The 17,051-nt window shown below is 40.2% G+C and overlaps 1 protein-coding gene across 2 annotated transcripts in view; it reads left to right on the forward strand.

The window, feature by feature from the left end:
* Dock8 (dedicator of cytokinesis 8) overlaps nucleotides 1–17,051 on the forward strand; it is a 201,399-nt gene that overhangs the window by 145,834 nt on the left and 38,514 nt on the right. For both annotated transcript variants that reach the window (XM_005388589.2, XM_013516312.1), the window contains 6 exons: nucleotides 1,893–2,032; nucleotides 8,815–8,984; nucleotides 12,087–12,232; nucleotides 13,990–14,172; nucleotides 14,450–14,582; nucleotides 15,678–15,771. In XM_005388589.2, coding sequence (XP_005388646.1) covers nucleotides 1,893–2,032; nucleotides 8,815–8,984; nucleotides 12,087–12,232; nucleotides 13,990–14,172; nucleotides 14,450–14,582; nucleotides 15,678–15,771 — 866 coding nt within the window. The remainder of the gene's footprint in view (nucleotides 1–1,892; nucleotides 2,033–8,814; nucleotides 8,985–12,086; nucleotides 12,233–13,989; nucleotides 14,173–14,449; nucleotides 14,583–15,677; nucleotides 15,772–17,051) is intronic.

Genomic DNA, 17,051 nt, shown 5'->3' on the forward strand with positions numbered 1-17,051 from the left:
TTTTTTTTTGGTTTTTCTCCGGTACCGGGAATCGAACTCACGACCTTGCGCTTGCCAGGCAGGCGCTTTTGCTGCTGAGCTAAATCCCCAGCCCCAATTATTATCTTAATAATTAAAGGCTAAGTCATTTGGTTTCTGTCTGGAGGGGCGGTCCGTGATGAAGCCAAGTATGACAAGGTATCTATAATCACTATGAAAATGAAGAAACTCACAGAAAATACCAATCTTCCTTTGTCTGACATTAACCAATTTTATATTATGCAAATACAGAATTCCAGAGTCAAGCAAGTTTTGGAACCCCTGCTTTAACCAGGTTTCTTTGCCGTAAGCAATCCACAAACTTTTAACATACACAGGATAGCAGAGAAGATGGGAGAAAGTGTATGAGCTCAGCAGTTATTCCAAAAGTGATCTGACTATGGAAACCCCTTTCCTCTTAAATTTCTCGAGGGACTAGTGTCCTCTAGCAAAACTGTAAGGAAGTGCTATTGTATAATCGTGTTCCATGGTAGCAATCGAATCAGGAGCTCAGAGCAGAAAGCAAGATTTCTCAGTATTGAGCTCTATTTCTGTGCATATTCCTTGATACTAGCACAAGGTGGAAAGCTTATCTTATTAATTAAACAAATTAACAAAAAATAAGCTGGGAGCAGTGGTGCATCCCAGTGGCTCAGGAGACTGAAATAAGAAAGTTCAAGCTTGCCCTTAGACATCTAGAGAGACCCTGTCTTATAAAAAATAAGCTGGGTGTGGTGGCACACAGCTATAATCCCAGCATTCTGGGAATTCCAGGCAGAAGGACTGAAAGTTTAAGCTTATCCCAGGCAATTTAGCAACATAGCTAGATGCTGTCTCAATATTTTAAAAAAATAAATAAATAAACATAAGAAAGGGCTGGTGATCAGTGAGACAGCCCAAGGTTCAATCTCTAGTACCACTAGAAGGAAAAAAAAAAAAGGCTAAGGCAAAAAGGTCACATGAGTCCAGGAATTCAAGACCAGCCTAAGAAATTGTGTGTGTGTGTGTGTGTGTATATATGTGTGTGATGGCATGGTCCAGATGTTAGCTACATGCCTATCTTAATGTGCCCTGGGATACATAATTTTATAAGCAGAAATTCCAAATGTGTAAGCTTTCTGCAGCGGCCTACTCTGCAGGCTGTCTTCAGACTGCTCTGGGATAACGGGCTCCCTTGTCCTCTCCCCACACCCCTCCTCTGACTGCTCCTGAGAGTTGGCAAACCCAAGGGCCGGGCTCACCAGGGTGTGGAGGATTTACCGAGACACTTTAGATGTCCTTAGTGAGGTATGACATGTACTCCCAGGATAAGAACAGAGGACAAGCTCTGCTCAATCTGACACTTTCCTGCCTGGCACCACTTCTGGTTCTGTGCCCCCTAAAATTCAGGCCAAGTGTCCAGCCATCTTCAGAAATCTTGCTGAGTAGGGGCCGGGGATATAGCTCAGTGGCACAGGGCCTGCCTGGCAAGCACAAGGTCATGAGTTCAGTTCCCAGTACCAAAAAAGAAGAGTCTTTCTGAGTAACCTAGCACCAGCCACAGGCTTCGATGCGCGTCTCATTTCCCTGTCCTCATTTTAGCAGTATTTTAATCTTCAATTTTTACTTCAGGTGGGGAGGCGAGTGCTTTATTTTCATTTCTCCTAATTGGCGGTCCTCCTTCTGTGGGAACAGGAACTGCAAGTAACCCCTCTGTCTTGGTTTCCTTGCCTGCGAGCTGGGACACTGGCAGGGCCTATCCGCTGGGTAGTGTTCACAATGCCTGGTCAGAGTAAAGGCTTCATGGTACTAGCTTCACAGTGCTTCACAGACTAGCCATGGTCTTTCAATCCCAGTGTTTGGTCCTTATGAAATCGCTACTCGCATTTCTGTAGAACTCCAGCTCCTGCTCCAGCTTCCAGGACCAGAAGATTGCCAGCATGTTCGATCTGACTCCGGAGTATCGCCAGCAACACTTCCTCACCGGGCTCCTCTTCACAGAGCTGGCTGCTGCCCTGGATGCTGAAGGAGACGGGTATGTTTGTCACACTTAAAATGAAACATAAAGCAGTTTTTAAGAAGGTGCTCCATAATAAAGTTTGCAATTTGTTTTGTTTTTGTTTTTCTTCCAGTACCAGGAATCGAACTCAGGACCTTGCGCTTGCCAAGCAGGTGCTGTACCCCTGAGCTAAATCCCCAGCCCTAAAGTTTGCAATTCAACCTCTTGGGCTTAGTGAGATACCATAGGAATATACAGTGGCCTGGCAGAGGAGTATAACCACAATATAACTTTTTTTAGTCAGTTATTTATTGCATGGAATTGGCTGAGGATGCTTTGATCAGTGAGCTCCCTAGGAACATAGCCATTTGAGGGGTAAGGGATGATGGGGGTTGAACCCAGGGCCTCGCATATGCTAAGCACACGCTCTGCTACTGAGCTATATCTACAGCCCCAAAGAAGGCATTTTTAACAAAAGCGAGAGCACACAGAGGTGGCAGAAAGTGCCACTTGGCTCATTGATGGCAAAGAAAGTAACTGCGGATGAGGCAACTGTTGCCCCAGATTAGGCCAAGGGGGATGCCGTAGGTTCAGGGCTTTGAATCTTTCCCCGCTTTGACATCTGAAGGCCCAGGTACATGTGGCAGTTTCTAACCCTGATACTGGTACGTGGCTTCAATTCCGTCTTCTCAGGACTCTAAATTCCTCCCAGTTTTCTCAGTAGAATTTTCTGCTTTAACATGTATTCTCACAGCAACAAAAGTGCCCTGACGTATATATATCCTGAGAAGGTGCTGAGAGGAACACGGAGGAAATCAGCTTCCTAGCCAAAGTGCCCATTTCTTAATGATTCTTTAATAGCACTACTTTAAGTGATTTCTAAAAGTAGTCTTTTGTATTTACCTTAGCTGTAGGTTTTATTTTCCATTTTCTTTCTGATTGGTAACAACCCTGCCATCCTCTTTCAATTCCTTGTAAAACTGTTGCTCTGATATTGCTAGCAACGGGGCATAGTATATGCAGAGATCATCATGTAATTATGTTTATAGTCAGGAGGGCACATTCTTCAAACACGCTTACCTTTTCCACCCCCAGAGAGTCATTAATTATGTCACTCCTTTGGCACTACATCCCTAGTTGCTGAGTTGTCAGTTACTCTCCGGAAAGTCACTAGGAATAGTGTCATGACTTTTTCATGTGGGCTAAAACCTCAGGAAAATGTCACACTTTAACAAAACTTCCTAGTGATTCTTTTCGTTGCCAAGACAATTTACATACGTACCAACACCTGCCCACTTCTGGAGCAAGAGGCACTGGCCCATCTCAGCCTGTAAATCCCTATAAGGGCTGAAGATCACCCCCAGGGGTGTCCCTGGAACCCTCGTGCCTGGGTACCCTTATATCCACAGATGTCTATGCACCGTGAAATTCAGTGTTTTTCAAGCATTTAAAAATTGTCTCGCATCTTTGTGTTAAGCTAGAAAATTGCAGTGCCTGGTTTGAAACGCAGCACCAGCAGGATTGCAGACTCAGATGATAGTCAGAACAAGAACACCTTCTGAAATGCAGTTTGCAGTTATGTAATTTTAGCCATAGTGTAAGAATCTGGGTCATTTGAAAAATTGGTTAATATTTTCTACCTAACCTGGATTCTGATGTAAGGTTTTTTTTAAAGGTCAAAAAATACATTTTAGGGGGCTGGGGATTTACCTCAGCAGCACAGCGCCTGTCTGGCAAGCGCGAGGTCATGAGTTCGATTTCTGGTACGGGGAAAAAAAAATAAAAAATAAATACATTTTAAAAATTAAGCATCTACAGGTACAGTAGGTTCCAGGTACTCTAATAGATGCATTGTTTTATTTACTTGTTATTGATGTATAGTAAATAGACAATAAAGGGCTGGTATCTTTCTTTTTTGTTGTGGTTGTAGTTGTGGCACTGGGAATTGGGGCTTTGTACTGAACTACATCCCCAGTACTTGCTTTATTTATTTTTATTTATTTATTTTTATTTTGGAGACAGTGTCTCACTCAGTTGCCCAGGCTGGGCTCAAACTTGTGATTCTCCTGGTGCTGGGATTACAGGCTTGAGCCACCACACTTTGCCCCAATCTTAATTGTAAAGTGCAGTTAATTTTTACCTATGCTTACTCTTGGGTAGCCACTAGCCATTGGGCCAGGGATATAGCTTAGTGGCACAGGGCCTCTGGCAAGCACAAGGTCCTGAGTTTGATTCCCAGTACCACCCCAAAAAAGATATAGATTTCTAGCTCCCCAGAATATTCCCTCTGGCCTCCCTTGGATAAGCACCACAGCCCCCATAGTGGCCATTGTTCTGACCCTTATCACCAGAGATAGGTATCGTCTCTTCTTGAAGGCAGTGTTCTTTTGCTGACTGTTGTGCCTGTATATTGGTTGTTATGTATTACTATTATTTCATTTTTTCTTTCGGTTGTAGGTAGCATTCCTTTGTGTGACTATGCTGATAAATTAGAAAATCTAGATTAAGTGGGAAAAGTTCTAAAAAGATACAAATGACTATCATTTGTCTACTATAAATAAACATTTAAAATCTTCCAGTATGAGGGGCTGGGGATTTAGCTCAGCGGCACAGCACCTGCCTGGCAAGCGCAACGTTGTGAGTTCGATTCCCGGTACCAGAAAACAAACAAACAAACAAAAATATCTTCCAGTATAGGCCTATTATTTTTAAAAGTTGCTATGAATATTGTTGTACATAGTTTCTTCAGAGTGTAAATACAATATACTTTATTCATTTTAATTTACTGTTCTTGAGTAGGTAAATATGTGCACGTGGTTTAATAAAAATGTCAAAAGAATATACTCTAAGCTAGGAAAAGAGCAAACTAAATTGAAAGCAGGCAGTAGAAAATTATAAAGATTGCAGCTAAAATAAACAGATGATAGAAAAGCAACATAAAAAGTAGCAAAACCAAAAGTATGTCATTTGAAGTGATGAACAAAATTCACAAACCTTTATGTAGGTGGACCAAGCAAAAGCAGGAAGGCTCAAAAATAGTACAATCGACAGTACAAGGGGAAGGCATCACTACAGACCTTACAGCAATAAAAAGAATTTAAATGGATATGAGAAACAATTATATGCCAACAAATTAGATAATCTAAGTTGGTTGGACAAATTCCTACAAAGACACAAATGACTAACACTGATTTTAAGGAGAAATAGAAAATCCGAATAGACCTACAACAAGTAAACAGATTGAGTTAACAATCAAAAAACTTTCCACAAAGAAAAACTTGGGAGCAAGGGTGTTTACTGGTGAATTCTACCAAATAGTTAAAGAAGAATTAACTCCAATATTTTAGATATTCTCCCAAAGAGTAAAAGAGGGGAAAACACTTCCCAGTCAATTCTATGGCCAATATAACCCTGATGCTAAAGCCAGACAAAGATGCCACAAGAAAAGAGAACCATAAATTATTAACTGATAAATAGATACATGAAATTCTCAACAAAACAGTAGCAATCTGAATCCAAGGTCACATAAAAATGAATACACCATGACTAAGGATGGTTTATCCCAGAAATGCAAGATAAGTTTAACATCTAAAAATCAGTTGATCTAATACACCACATCAGCAAAATAAAGGACAAAAAACACATAATCGTCTCACTAGATGCAGAAGTATTTGATAAAATCTAATACCCTTTTCTGATAAAAACCATTCAACAAACCCTTTGGAAATACAAGAATCTCTTAACCTGAGTGAAGTATCCTATGAAAAACCTACATGAAAAACCCACAAGCTAACATGATATTGTTAGTGAAAGATTGAATAGTTTCCCTGCAAAATCAGAAACAATACAAAAATGCCTGTCTTTACCACTTCCTAACCAGCACTGTAGTAGAAGTTTTATCTGGGGCAGTTAGGCAACAAAATGAGGAAAAAGTCATCTGTTTTGGAAAGGAAGAAGTAATCCTATACCTAGTTACTGAGGAAATGATGTGGCTTATAGAAAATACTAAAAAAACAGCATTAATAAATAAGTTCAGCATGGTTACAGAGTACAACATCAGTATACAAAACCAACTGTATTTCTGTACACTTATGATGAACAATCTGAAAATGAAATTAAGAAAACAACTCCATTTAAAACAACATCAATAAATATAAAGTACTTAGGAATAAATGTAGCAAAGAAAGTGAAAGTCTTGTATGGTGAAAATTATAAAATACTGTTGAAAGAAATAGAGATCTAAATAAATAAAGACATGTATATTGAGGATCAGAAAACTTAATACTGTTAGGCTGACAGTAATACTCAGAATGATCTGTGGATTCAGTGCAGTCCCTCTCAAAATCTCTGCTGGCTGCTTAGCAGAAACTAATGAACTAAATCTAAGATTCATGTAGGAAGGGCTGGGGGTATAGCTCAGTGGCATAAGCGCCTGCTTGGCAAGTGCAAGGTTGCGAGTTCAATCCCTGGTACTGAAAAAAAAAAAAAAAAAAAAAGACATGTAGGAAGGCTGGGAAACCAGTATCATCAGAATAATCTTGAGAAAAGAATGAAATTGGAACATTCTCACCTTCTAATTTTAGAACTTACCATAAAACAAAAGCACTCAAGAGTATGTGGCTCTGAAATAAAGGCAGATATATAGAGTGTTAAAATTAAGAGTCCAGAAATAATCTTTCCATTTATAGTTAGTTGTTTTTTGACAAAGGTGCCCAGACAATTCTAGAAAAATAGTGTTTTAATAAATGTTGCTAGGACAGCTGGATGTCTGCATTCAAAAGAAGGAAGTTAGACTCCTAACCCACACTGTATGTAAAAATTAACTCCAGTAGATCAAAGACCTAAATGGAAGAGCTTACACTATAAAATATAGTACTTAGATGAAATCTAGTGCTAATTTTTATGAACTTAGATTAGGCAAGAAGAGTATGAGCACTGGTGAAACCACTGTGGAAATCAGTTTGGAGATTCCTCAGCAAACTAGGTCTAGAGGTCCCATTCAACCCAGCTATTCCCCTTCTGGGTATTTTCCTAGAAGATCTAAAAACATCATATGACAGCAATATATGTGCACCCAGGTTCATAACAGCACAATTTGTAATTGCTAAACTGTGGAAGCAACCCACATGTCCATCCACTGAGGACTTGATAAGAAAATTGTGGTACTTTTATATAATGGAATATTACTCAGCTATAAATAAAGATAAACTCGAGGCTTTTATAGGTAAATGGTCACAACTAGAGATCATGCTCGTAAGTGAAATAAGTCAGACCTACATGTGTAAGCATCATATTGTCTCACTAGTGTAAGACCTGAAAGAGTGAATAAAAACTAGGAGGTATGATAGACATTGTGAAATGAAAGGAAAATGCTCAAAAGGAAAGGGCAGTGGGGGTGTGGGAAAAGAGAAGGGAAAGAAGGGGAAATTATGTAAGTATGTATACACGGGATAGCTAACATAGTTGTACTCCTGTCTTCTATTGCTCTACAGAAAGGAACAGTTAATGATTACTTGTTTGATCAATCTTGTATGTCTCTGTTTTCCTGAGAAGCCACTTTGAAGATATGAATAAGTAATACAGCAACCGTGGTTAATTTCCTACAATTTTGTCTGTAACTCTGTTTTGTTTGTATTGTTCTTAAGCTATTATGTAAATGGATGTCTGTTTGTTAATATGTTTTCCTTTTATTTTTTAAAATAAAAAAGAGTGGGGCTGGGGATTTAGCTCAGCGGCAAAAGCGCCTGCTTGGCAAGCGCAAGGTCATGAGTTCGGTTCCCGGTACCGGAGAAAAACCAAACATAAAAAAAAAATTAAAAAAAAAAAAAAAAGAGTATGAGCAACAAAATGAAAAAAAGGTGAATTGGACTCGATTAAAATTAAAATTTCTGTGATTCATAGGAAACTATCAAGAAAATGAAAAGATAACCCCCAGAATGGGAAAAAATATTTGCAAATCATGGACCTAATAAGAGACTCATAGCTATAATGTATCTTGTAAAATACATACAACTTAATAATAAAAGGAGAAATAACTCAATTTTTAAAGATAAGAATACACATTTCTCCAAAGAAGATATGACCATAAGCAATGAGAAGATATCATATCCCTAGCTATCAGGCAAATGTATATCAAAACCACAATTAAATGCTACTTCATATTCACTAGCACGGATGTAATTTTAAAAAATAATAAGACAGATTGCAGGGGATGCTGCTCAGTGGTAGACTACTTACCTAGCCTGTGCTAGGACCTAGGTTGAATTGCCTGCACCGTGAAGATGAAGAACGAAGGAAAACAGAAAAACAGATAATAGCGTGGGGCAAGAAGAGTGTAGAAACTTTAGACATTGCTGTCAGGAACGTAAAATGGTGTAGCCATTGTTGAAAACAATTCGTTGGTTCCTCTAAAGGTGAACATAGGCACTACTCTAAAATCCAGCCATTTCACTCTGAGGTAAAATTTACATTCATACAAAAACTTATGCCTGAGTATTCATAGCAGCATTCATAATTTGTAGTAGCTCCAAGTGGAAACAATCCAAATGTCCATTAATTGATGGATGGATAAATAAAATGTGGTATATCTATGCAGCTGAATTATTTAGTAATAGGAGGGAATGAAGTATTCATCCTACCAGACAAGCTTGCAAGCATCATAGTAAATAACAGACTCAGGTTAGAACACAGCCCTTCTCTTGGGATTCTAGATACTTCTACCCTGGGTTGCTTGGTTTTCACAGTGTGATCTTATTGTTTAGGAGCGTCTTGATTATTCCCTTCACAGTAACCTCTAGATTTCTATGTTGTGCCAACAGAATCAGCAAGGTGCAAAGGAAAGCTGTTAGCGCCATCCACAGCCTGCTTAGTTCTCACGACCTGGACCCACGATGTGTCAAACCGGAGGTGAAGGTGAAAATTGCTGCACTTTACCTGCCTTTGGTTGGCATCATTCTGGATGCTTTGCCACAGCTCTACGACTTTACAGGTAAGATGCTCTTCTACCCCTTCCTGTGCTGATAGTGGCCCCTGCCCAAATGCCCACCAGAGAGAGGTCCCTGACATTAATTCTAATGCTGATGTACTTAGATAAGTAGTATTGTTTCACAGCAATAGTCTTCAAACTTTTGAAAATGCAGGTCCCAACCAGCTAAAAAAAAGCACATAACTCTGTGTATGTTTGTGTTCAGAAACTATTTGTATATTTATTTATTTGTTCATTCATTCATTGATCTGAGAGTGTGTTGTGAACTATACAAACTATATTTCTGTACAACTCAAAGCATGAAATATAGCAACAGAATTAGTCCCCTTGGAGATCACTGCTCCAACTCCTTGACATAAATGTTCCTTTCCTTTTCTTTTATGAATGTTTGAGCAAAGTCTCAAATAAATGTTTAGTTGTAGTCTTAAATAAAATCAAACTATTCTTTTGTTCTATGCCAAACAACCACAAAATCATGATGTCTTTCAATATTAGGAAACTCTGCCACAGTAGAGAAATTTTGCCTTTAGCACCAAGAAATGAATCCTGATGTTAGTATCTTTTGCTTAGCAGTCAAGGGAAAGGATAAATTTTCTCAAAGAGTTTGTACACTTCCCCAGACTATGTATTATGGTGTGGATTAGAGAATGCAAGTAGGGGAAGATACACACACACACACACACACTCACCCTGATCACTTCAAAGTGGTTCACGCTTTTTCCCCAACTCAAGGGAAATTCTTGGAAATGACTGTGGTTTTGTCTTGATGAAAGGCCCTGGGGTGTGGAGTACGGTCCCTGAGCACAGCTATCCCTATAGACAGGTGTCCTTGGGATGGTGGAGCCATCCAGGTTTCCCTCCTCCCTCCAAATGCAGTGAGTGTCATGATTGGCTAAATTACTTCTAAAATCATTACCATGACAATTATTTAGATCGTAGATATGGGACCAATTCCGTGTGGCCTTCAATTCATGCAAATCATATGGTGAAAGACAAGCATTCCTATGAAAGTAATTTGCTCCTTCTTCAAAAGGAGAAATCCAAAAAACCTGCCAAAGGGGAGGCTAAAAAGAGAACCACTGAGAGACAAGCCCAGGGTTCGTGAAGTTCTGTGGAGGCACAGGGCAAGAGAATCACAGAAATAAGCTTTGCAGACAGGGGAGAGCAAGCTGTGCAAGGTGCTGAGACGCTTCTCCCTGTAACACTGCCCAGAAGGCACCTACAGACAGAGGCACCTTCAGAATGCAAGGAGTGACGCGGAGCTCACAGCCCGTTTCAAGGCTCCTTGCTGGAACATTTTCGAAACGTTTCATTTCAAGAACCCTGACTGACTTGTTCCCAAACAGGGAAGCACGTTAGCACACATTCTCCAAAGCTTCTTGTTGATCAGAATTCTCCAGATCTGTCCCTTGGAATCAGAACTTCTCAACACTTGTTCTCGGAGCCTTTTTAGACTTCATTGCTTGTGCATTGAATTTCATGGTCAGGGTGATAAGGACTTTTTGCCATCATGAAGAATAGAAGACAGTAATCCACAATTATGGATAACATAGTACATCTCTTATATATAGAAACTTTACATTGACAAACCCAGATACAGTCTTTCAAATAAAAAGGTACATCTAAACTCAGATGTCAACCCCATATATTTCTATATGTGACTACTGACAATTTCAGTTTTTTGTTGTCTTCCCTTCCTCTTTCCTCGGTAAATTGTAAAACTGTGGTAGTAGTGCCTACTTCTTAGGGTTAAAATAAGGATGAAACTACAGAACTTCTATAAAACATTTTGAACAGCAAATATAAAGTACTACTTGTATCCTTTCCTCTTTTTCTTGTACCTATGGCCCTGTGAATATTAAGGAGAAATAAGAACATATCCTCAGAATAGTCTTCATAATGTTACCAGGTCTTCCATAATAATTTTCATGTTATTTGTTTCATTTTTTTGTTTGTTTGTTTAGAAAACCAGTTGCATGAAAGCACAACACTGAGTTATTATTTCTCAAAATTGAATTTTTAAATGTTTAGCAATGAAGTGCCGTCTATACTCACATTTCTGAAAAACTCAAAGTCCAGATTGATACAGTGTGTATTGTCAGGTCTGATAAAGCATGGGGTTTTTGTGAATTAATCAGTATCAAGTGTTGACATATTTCTTTAAAAATTACTTGAACAAACAGGTGGTTTTTGTTTTATTTTGTTTTGTCTTTTAGAGACAGGGTTTCACTATGTAGTTGAGACAGCCCTTAAACTTACTTTGTAGCCCAGGCTAGCCTCAAAGTCACAGCAATCCTCCTGCCTCAGCCTCCTGAGTGCTGGGATTACAGACATGTGCCACCACACCTAGCCCAAACAGTTTTTATGTATGTGATTGGTAGCATATTTTTAAAATAGCCTTTCAAATGATTGATCCTGAGCCGGGCGTGGTGGTACACGCCTGTAATCCCAGCATTTGGGAGGCTGAGGCAGGAGGATTGTCTCAAGTTTGACACCAGCCTGAGCTACAAAATGAGCTCAAGGCCAGCCTGAACTGCATAGTGAGACCCTGCCTCAAAAAGACAAAAATAAATAAATAAATAATCCTTTTTTTGTTTGCATGTATCTAATCCTGTGTATATAGATGTATCTATATTATTTAGGCAAAATAAACTAACATTCATCTCAGATTAACTGTGATATTTCATAAATTATTGTTGAACTTGTGATAATAGCTAATTATTCTATAAGGTACTTCCTGAATTTTGTTATTGTAGGTCCTTTTCTATTCATGGTTTAAAATAAATGACTAAAAATAAAAAAAATTAAATAACTAAAGTAAGTCATATCACAGGAAAGTATTATAAAAGCTTTGAACACTTTCATTTTCACAACTTGAAAAATTTACATTCTGGCTTGATCTTGTGCTCATTTGTGCTTTGTCCCTGTTTGTAGCCTGCTGGGATTTTTCTGTAGATAGTAGCAAGTCAGTAATGCCAAACATCAGGCTTAAAATGACTGAGCTGACTTCCCTGTCGAAGCAGTCTACTCGCAGATTGGTGCTGAGTAGAGGAATAGAGAAATGTCCTCTCTGGCCTGACGTCACCAGTGATGCTTTAATTCCAGCCGCAGATGCTCGTAGTGCGAAAAGCCGCGTGAATGGCTCAGAGGAAGAAGCGGAAGGGGTCAGTGCAATTAACCAGAACGTGGCCCAGGCCATAGCCGGCAGCCAGTTTAATTTGAAGACAAGTGGAACGATGCTATCTTCCTTGGTATGTTGGTGCACATTTCTGTGGGTTGGTTTTGTTTTTGTCTCCTCCCCTCTTCTGATAGGAGAACCATCTTAGAAGAAACAGAGATGGTCTCTGCCTCCTTACTCTGTGCTGGAAGGAACCATCATGGAGCTGACAGCTGCGGGATACAAGAACCAGACGGGATTCTGGCAACAGTTAAAAAAAAAAAAAGCTATAGCTCAGATCCACGCAGTCCCAGTGGTGCCAAGTTTCAGGTTCAGGTCATTACAAAGGAGAGCAAACCGATGCTTCCTTATGTCGAGGTCCTGTGCTTATTCTGTGTGTTTAGGAGTCATACTGTGTTTGCCACCAAACAGAGATGGAAGGAGCCAAAACTTGGAGTAAGGGTTTTTAAGCAAAAGGCTTCACCTTGCCTAGCTCCCCGGAGAGCCTAGGGCGGCTGTTTGGCTATGCTTTTGCCCTGACTCTGTGGGCTCTGACTTACTTGAGGCGGGATTCATCTATTTCTTGCTAAGTTCTCACTATCCCTTGTCAAAACAACACTGTATGCTCCAGCTTAATTTAATTTTGCTTTTCATTGTAAGACATACATCTGCAGAGAACTCCACATGGTTCTCCTCTGAGAAGGCAAGGTCTTGACCCAACTCTTCTGGAAGACTGTCTTCTCTTCCCTGCGGCACTTAGTAGGCTCAGTATCCCCAGGAGGGCTAATTAGGCAGATAGGGAGGTAAGGGGAAAAGTCCTTTAAAACTACACATCACCGACATTACAGTTTGATAAATACTGTGTTTCATGACCTCTTCCACCTTTCTAATACGCGTGTAATCAAAGTGACCTGCTTGAGGCTGTGTGTGTCTTTTATATTACTTGCCTCTAAGGAAGAAACTCAGAAGCAGAAAGCCCACCTGTTAGAGCCTGTTCCCTGTGAAGCTGTATCTAAAGATTTCCTTTCTTCTTGTCAACTTACTCAGAATAATTCAAGTTAAAGTTGCTTCACCATGGCAAACTCACTTTGCCTTCGCATAACTCGCACAAAGCTCACTGCGATTTCACCACCACATTCCAGTGGATGTTAGCTGTGCCGCGTGAGCCAAGGGTGCAGCCGAGTACTGTTATTTGAGTTGATGTGATGAGTACCAGAAGTGTGCTCAGCGCTCTAAAATGAACATTTGCGGCCAAAATATCATAGCAGATGGCCTGAGGGCTCCCAGCCGTGCTCATGCAGATGTAAATCACTGTGGGTCCCATTGTGGAAGGGCTACGCTAATGTTTGGATTTGATTCATTTGCTGAACAGTTCATGACCCCTGTGTTATACTTTAGACTCTGTAACAAAGAAGTTAAATCGGGAACAGTTAGGTTATTCATGGCACCCAGCCAGGCTAGTTCTTTTCTATAGGTCCAACCCTCCACCTTTATCCTGCAGAGAAAAACAGTACTTGGAGATCTTAGCAGCAAGAAAGCCCTTTTGTATCGTGGAGATCAAAGAGCACGGTTGAGGTCCAAAGCAAAGCACCAGACCACATTGCTCCTGAGAGAATGCTCACTTATGTGGCCCACAGCTTAGCTCAGGCACTCCCCCAGGGGGCCCTCGAGGAGCAGCCCAGCTCAGGGAAGCTGCCTCCTTGCCTAAGCAGGCAGGGATGCTGGGAACAGGTACTCAGCCAAGGAAGAAATAGTTGCTCTGTTCTAAGAGATTAGCACACCTTAAGCTTTCAGTTTTTCTGTTGCTTGACTTCTTCCCCTCCTTCCACCCCTTTCTCTTCTTCATTCCAGCCCTATAAGCAGTACAATACGCTGAATGCTGACACCACCCGAAACCTCATGATTTGCTTCCTGTGGATCATGAAAAATGCCGATCAGAGCCTCATTAAGAAATGGATCGCGGACCTGCCATCAATGCAGTTAAATGGAATTTTAGACCTCCTTTTCATCTGTGTCTCCTGTTTTGAGTACAAGGTAAGCATGGGATAAGTCAACTTCATGCCAGCTTTTATTTTTCAAGTTCAGTTCTGTCTTGTTACGCTTCCTTTCCGTTTGCCTTATTAATTTGTCATATGTTTTATTTCAAATCCATAGCTTACCTCCATTTGTATAGATATGATCACTACATAGGGAAAGGACATCTGCCTTCTGCTGCTGGACGTGTCAGAACTGGCTGACATGACCATGGAGTGATCTGTTTTGACAATTCTTTCCACCAAAATGATTGTCCCCTTGTCTCTGTCCTGTCTAGGGAAAACCGAGTTCTGACAAGGTCAGCACTCAAGTCCTGCAGAAGTCGAGGGATGTCAAGGCCAGGCTGGAGGAGGCTCTGCTCCGCGGGGAAGGGGCCAGAGGGGAGATGATGCGCCGGTGTAGGGGTCCAGGTGTGTTGGGCCAGCCCTTCCCTGCTTTTTGTCAAGCAGTTCTCCATCCTCTATAGAAAGGAATGTCCTCCTGAAATCACTCTCTTGAGACATTTATGGCACTATCAAAGACAGTAGGTCTAGAATTCTGCGTGTGATCTATACAATATTACCCCTCTGTACCTAAAGGCAAGTTGCTGTTCTGAGACCAAAGACTTTGAAAATGTCCCCAAAGAGCATAGGATTTGTTGGTGGTGGTAGTTTGGTTGGTTGGTTGGTTGGTTGGTTTTGTAATGCTGGATATTAAATCCAGGACCTTGCACATGCTAAACAAGTGCTCTACCACTGAGCTACATCCCCAGGTCCCAAATGTCACGTTTTAATGAAAATTTGGTTGTGGGTAAAGGTCACATACCAGAATGTGAGTCATCAAGGAGGTAGGAAGTGCCTCCCTCAAGACTGAGGCCTTTCTAGGAGACACTGGGAGCACGGTCAAGAAAATAGAGAGTTACAGTTCCAAGATCATCTCCCTAAATCATTCAGGGCGCTGTCAGAAGGGAACCAACTCCCCAAGATGATCTCAGAGTGTTCCAGTCCTCCAGGGACCTGCCACACTGGGAGTGGCCTCAAAAAACTGAGCTCATCACTGTAGAATACAGTGAAATGCCCCGGTACCTTTGATCAAACTTCTTCCTTATTCACTGTCCTCTCAGTTAAACAGAGTGACAGCTTGTTCTCTTCAATGGGACATAATGGCAGGGAAGTTGGAGGAAGCTCAAGTTTTTCAGCGATGGTTGGCCACCTAGAGTAACACCTATACTCTCTCTGCCAATAATGCAGTGAAAGCCTGCAGACTTTCACTGGAAGCCCCTGTTTATGAGAAGTGTGCTTCTTTACAACCCAGAAAGGCAGGGGTTCTCCTAAGGCTCCCGCCATCAATCAAAGAGCAGACTGGCCCAGATGCTGGCAGTAGAGGTTTTATCTCCTCCCAGCATCCTGCAGGCTCTAATTAACCAGAAAAATGGTGCCGAGTCCTCCCGGTTGAGCTTGTTACGGAAATTCTGGTTATCTTGGAGAGATTCATGCTAATCACATTCCTGTTGTGCATTTCTTAAGTCCTAGGGAATGACCGATTTCCAGGCCTAAATGAAAATCTGAGATGGAGGAAGGAGCAGACACATTGGCGGCAAACTAATGAGAAGCTAGATAAGTGAGTCACTCAGCAACTTTGTTCTACTTTTATTTAAGGTCTGAAACTATTTTTCCCAGGCTACTTGTATTACTAAAACAACTGCATCCTTCCAAGGGTCAGAAAAATGAAGCATTTCTATCTGTTTAAATATGGTTCATCCAAGGATCAAAGGTATATGAGTTATGATTTGCAGTTCTTAAAACTGTATCCCACTGATAAGCATTTAAAGAAAACTAATATTAAGCAACCTGAGAGAGCTTAATTAAAGCAGCTGGTGGGGGGCAGGGAAATAGAGAAAATGAGACAAGGTGCCCAAGTCCACATAGTTTTAAATCTGTATTTCCTTTTTGGAAAGGGATACAGTGATATATATTCAGGGATATTTATGTCAGCATTACTTGAAATTGTTTCAAAAATTAGAACCATAAATGCTCAAGAATAGGGAAATATATAGCAAAATATTAGCTTGTTTTTAAATTTTTTAAAAACATTTTAATGACATAGAGAAATGCCTATGGAGTAATTGTTAAGGGGACAAAAGCATTTGGTTTTAAAGTACCATGTCAGATTTCTAATTACATATAGAAGGAATATTTACCAAGAACATTAATATAATAATAGTTTTCTTTGGATGCTGTGAATATAGAGAATTGATATTTAGTTTTTTAGACTTTCTCATGTTCCCTACAATGAATTTGTATCATGTTACATATTACAGTCAAAAGAAAAATACATGCAAAGAAATGAAAGAAGAAAAATCTTGATTGTCTTGCAATGTATGCCCTATGTATAAAGGGGACTATATATGCAATAATTTAGACATATGAAGATTAAAACTAAATATATTTGAATACATAGTACACATCTCCTCTGCCTCATAGGTATAAGTCCCAGGATTCACTGAGCAAAACACTTAATGGTTAAACACACACATACACACTTTATAAAGCATAAGTAGGGTACTCCCATGGTGGATAATACATTCCTCATGGGGGAAGATGGGAAGATTTGAATAGCAGTGTTGTTTTGTAAGTAAATATTTGTTAATATCTCTGCTGCTACCATAAGAATGACACATTCTGGTTCAGTTATGGGATTTTTTTGGAGTCAAATTATTTCAGAACATCAAAGAGATTAACAAATTCTTATTACAGATGTTACTTGGGAAACCCGGTTGTTAGTCTTATCAAAATCCCCATGTGCTTTGGGCATTTTATTCCAGCGCTCCATTCCCTGAACTGGTTAATAAGACACTTGATTCTGAGAGAGTACATTCTAGTTCAGACAGTGTACGATAT

The sequence above is a fragment of the Chinchilla lanigera genome, unplaced genomic scaffold, assembly GCF_000276665.1.
Source record: "Chinchilla lanigera isolate Chin_1 unplaced genomic scaffold, ChiLan1.0 scaffold00033, whole genome shotgun sequence".
NCBI classification, from domain to species: Eukaryota; Metazoa; Chordata; class Mammalia; order Rodentia; family Chinchillidae; genus Chinchilla; species Chinchilla lanigera.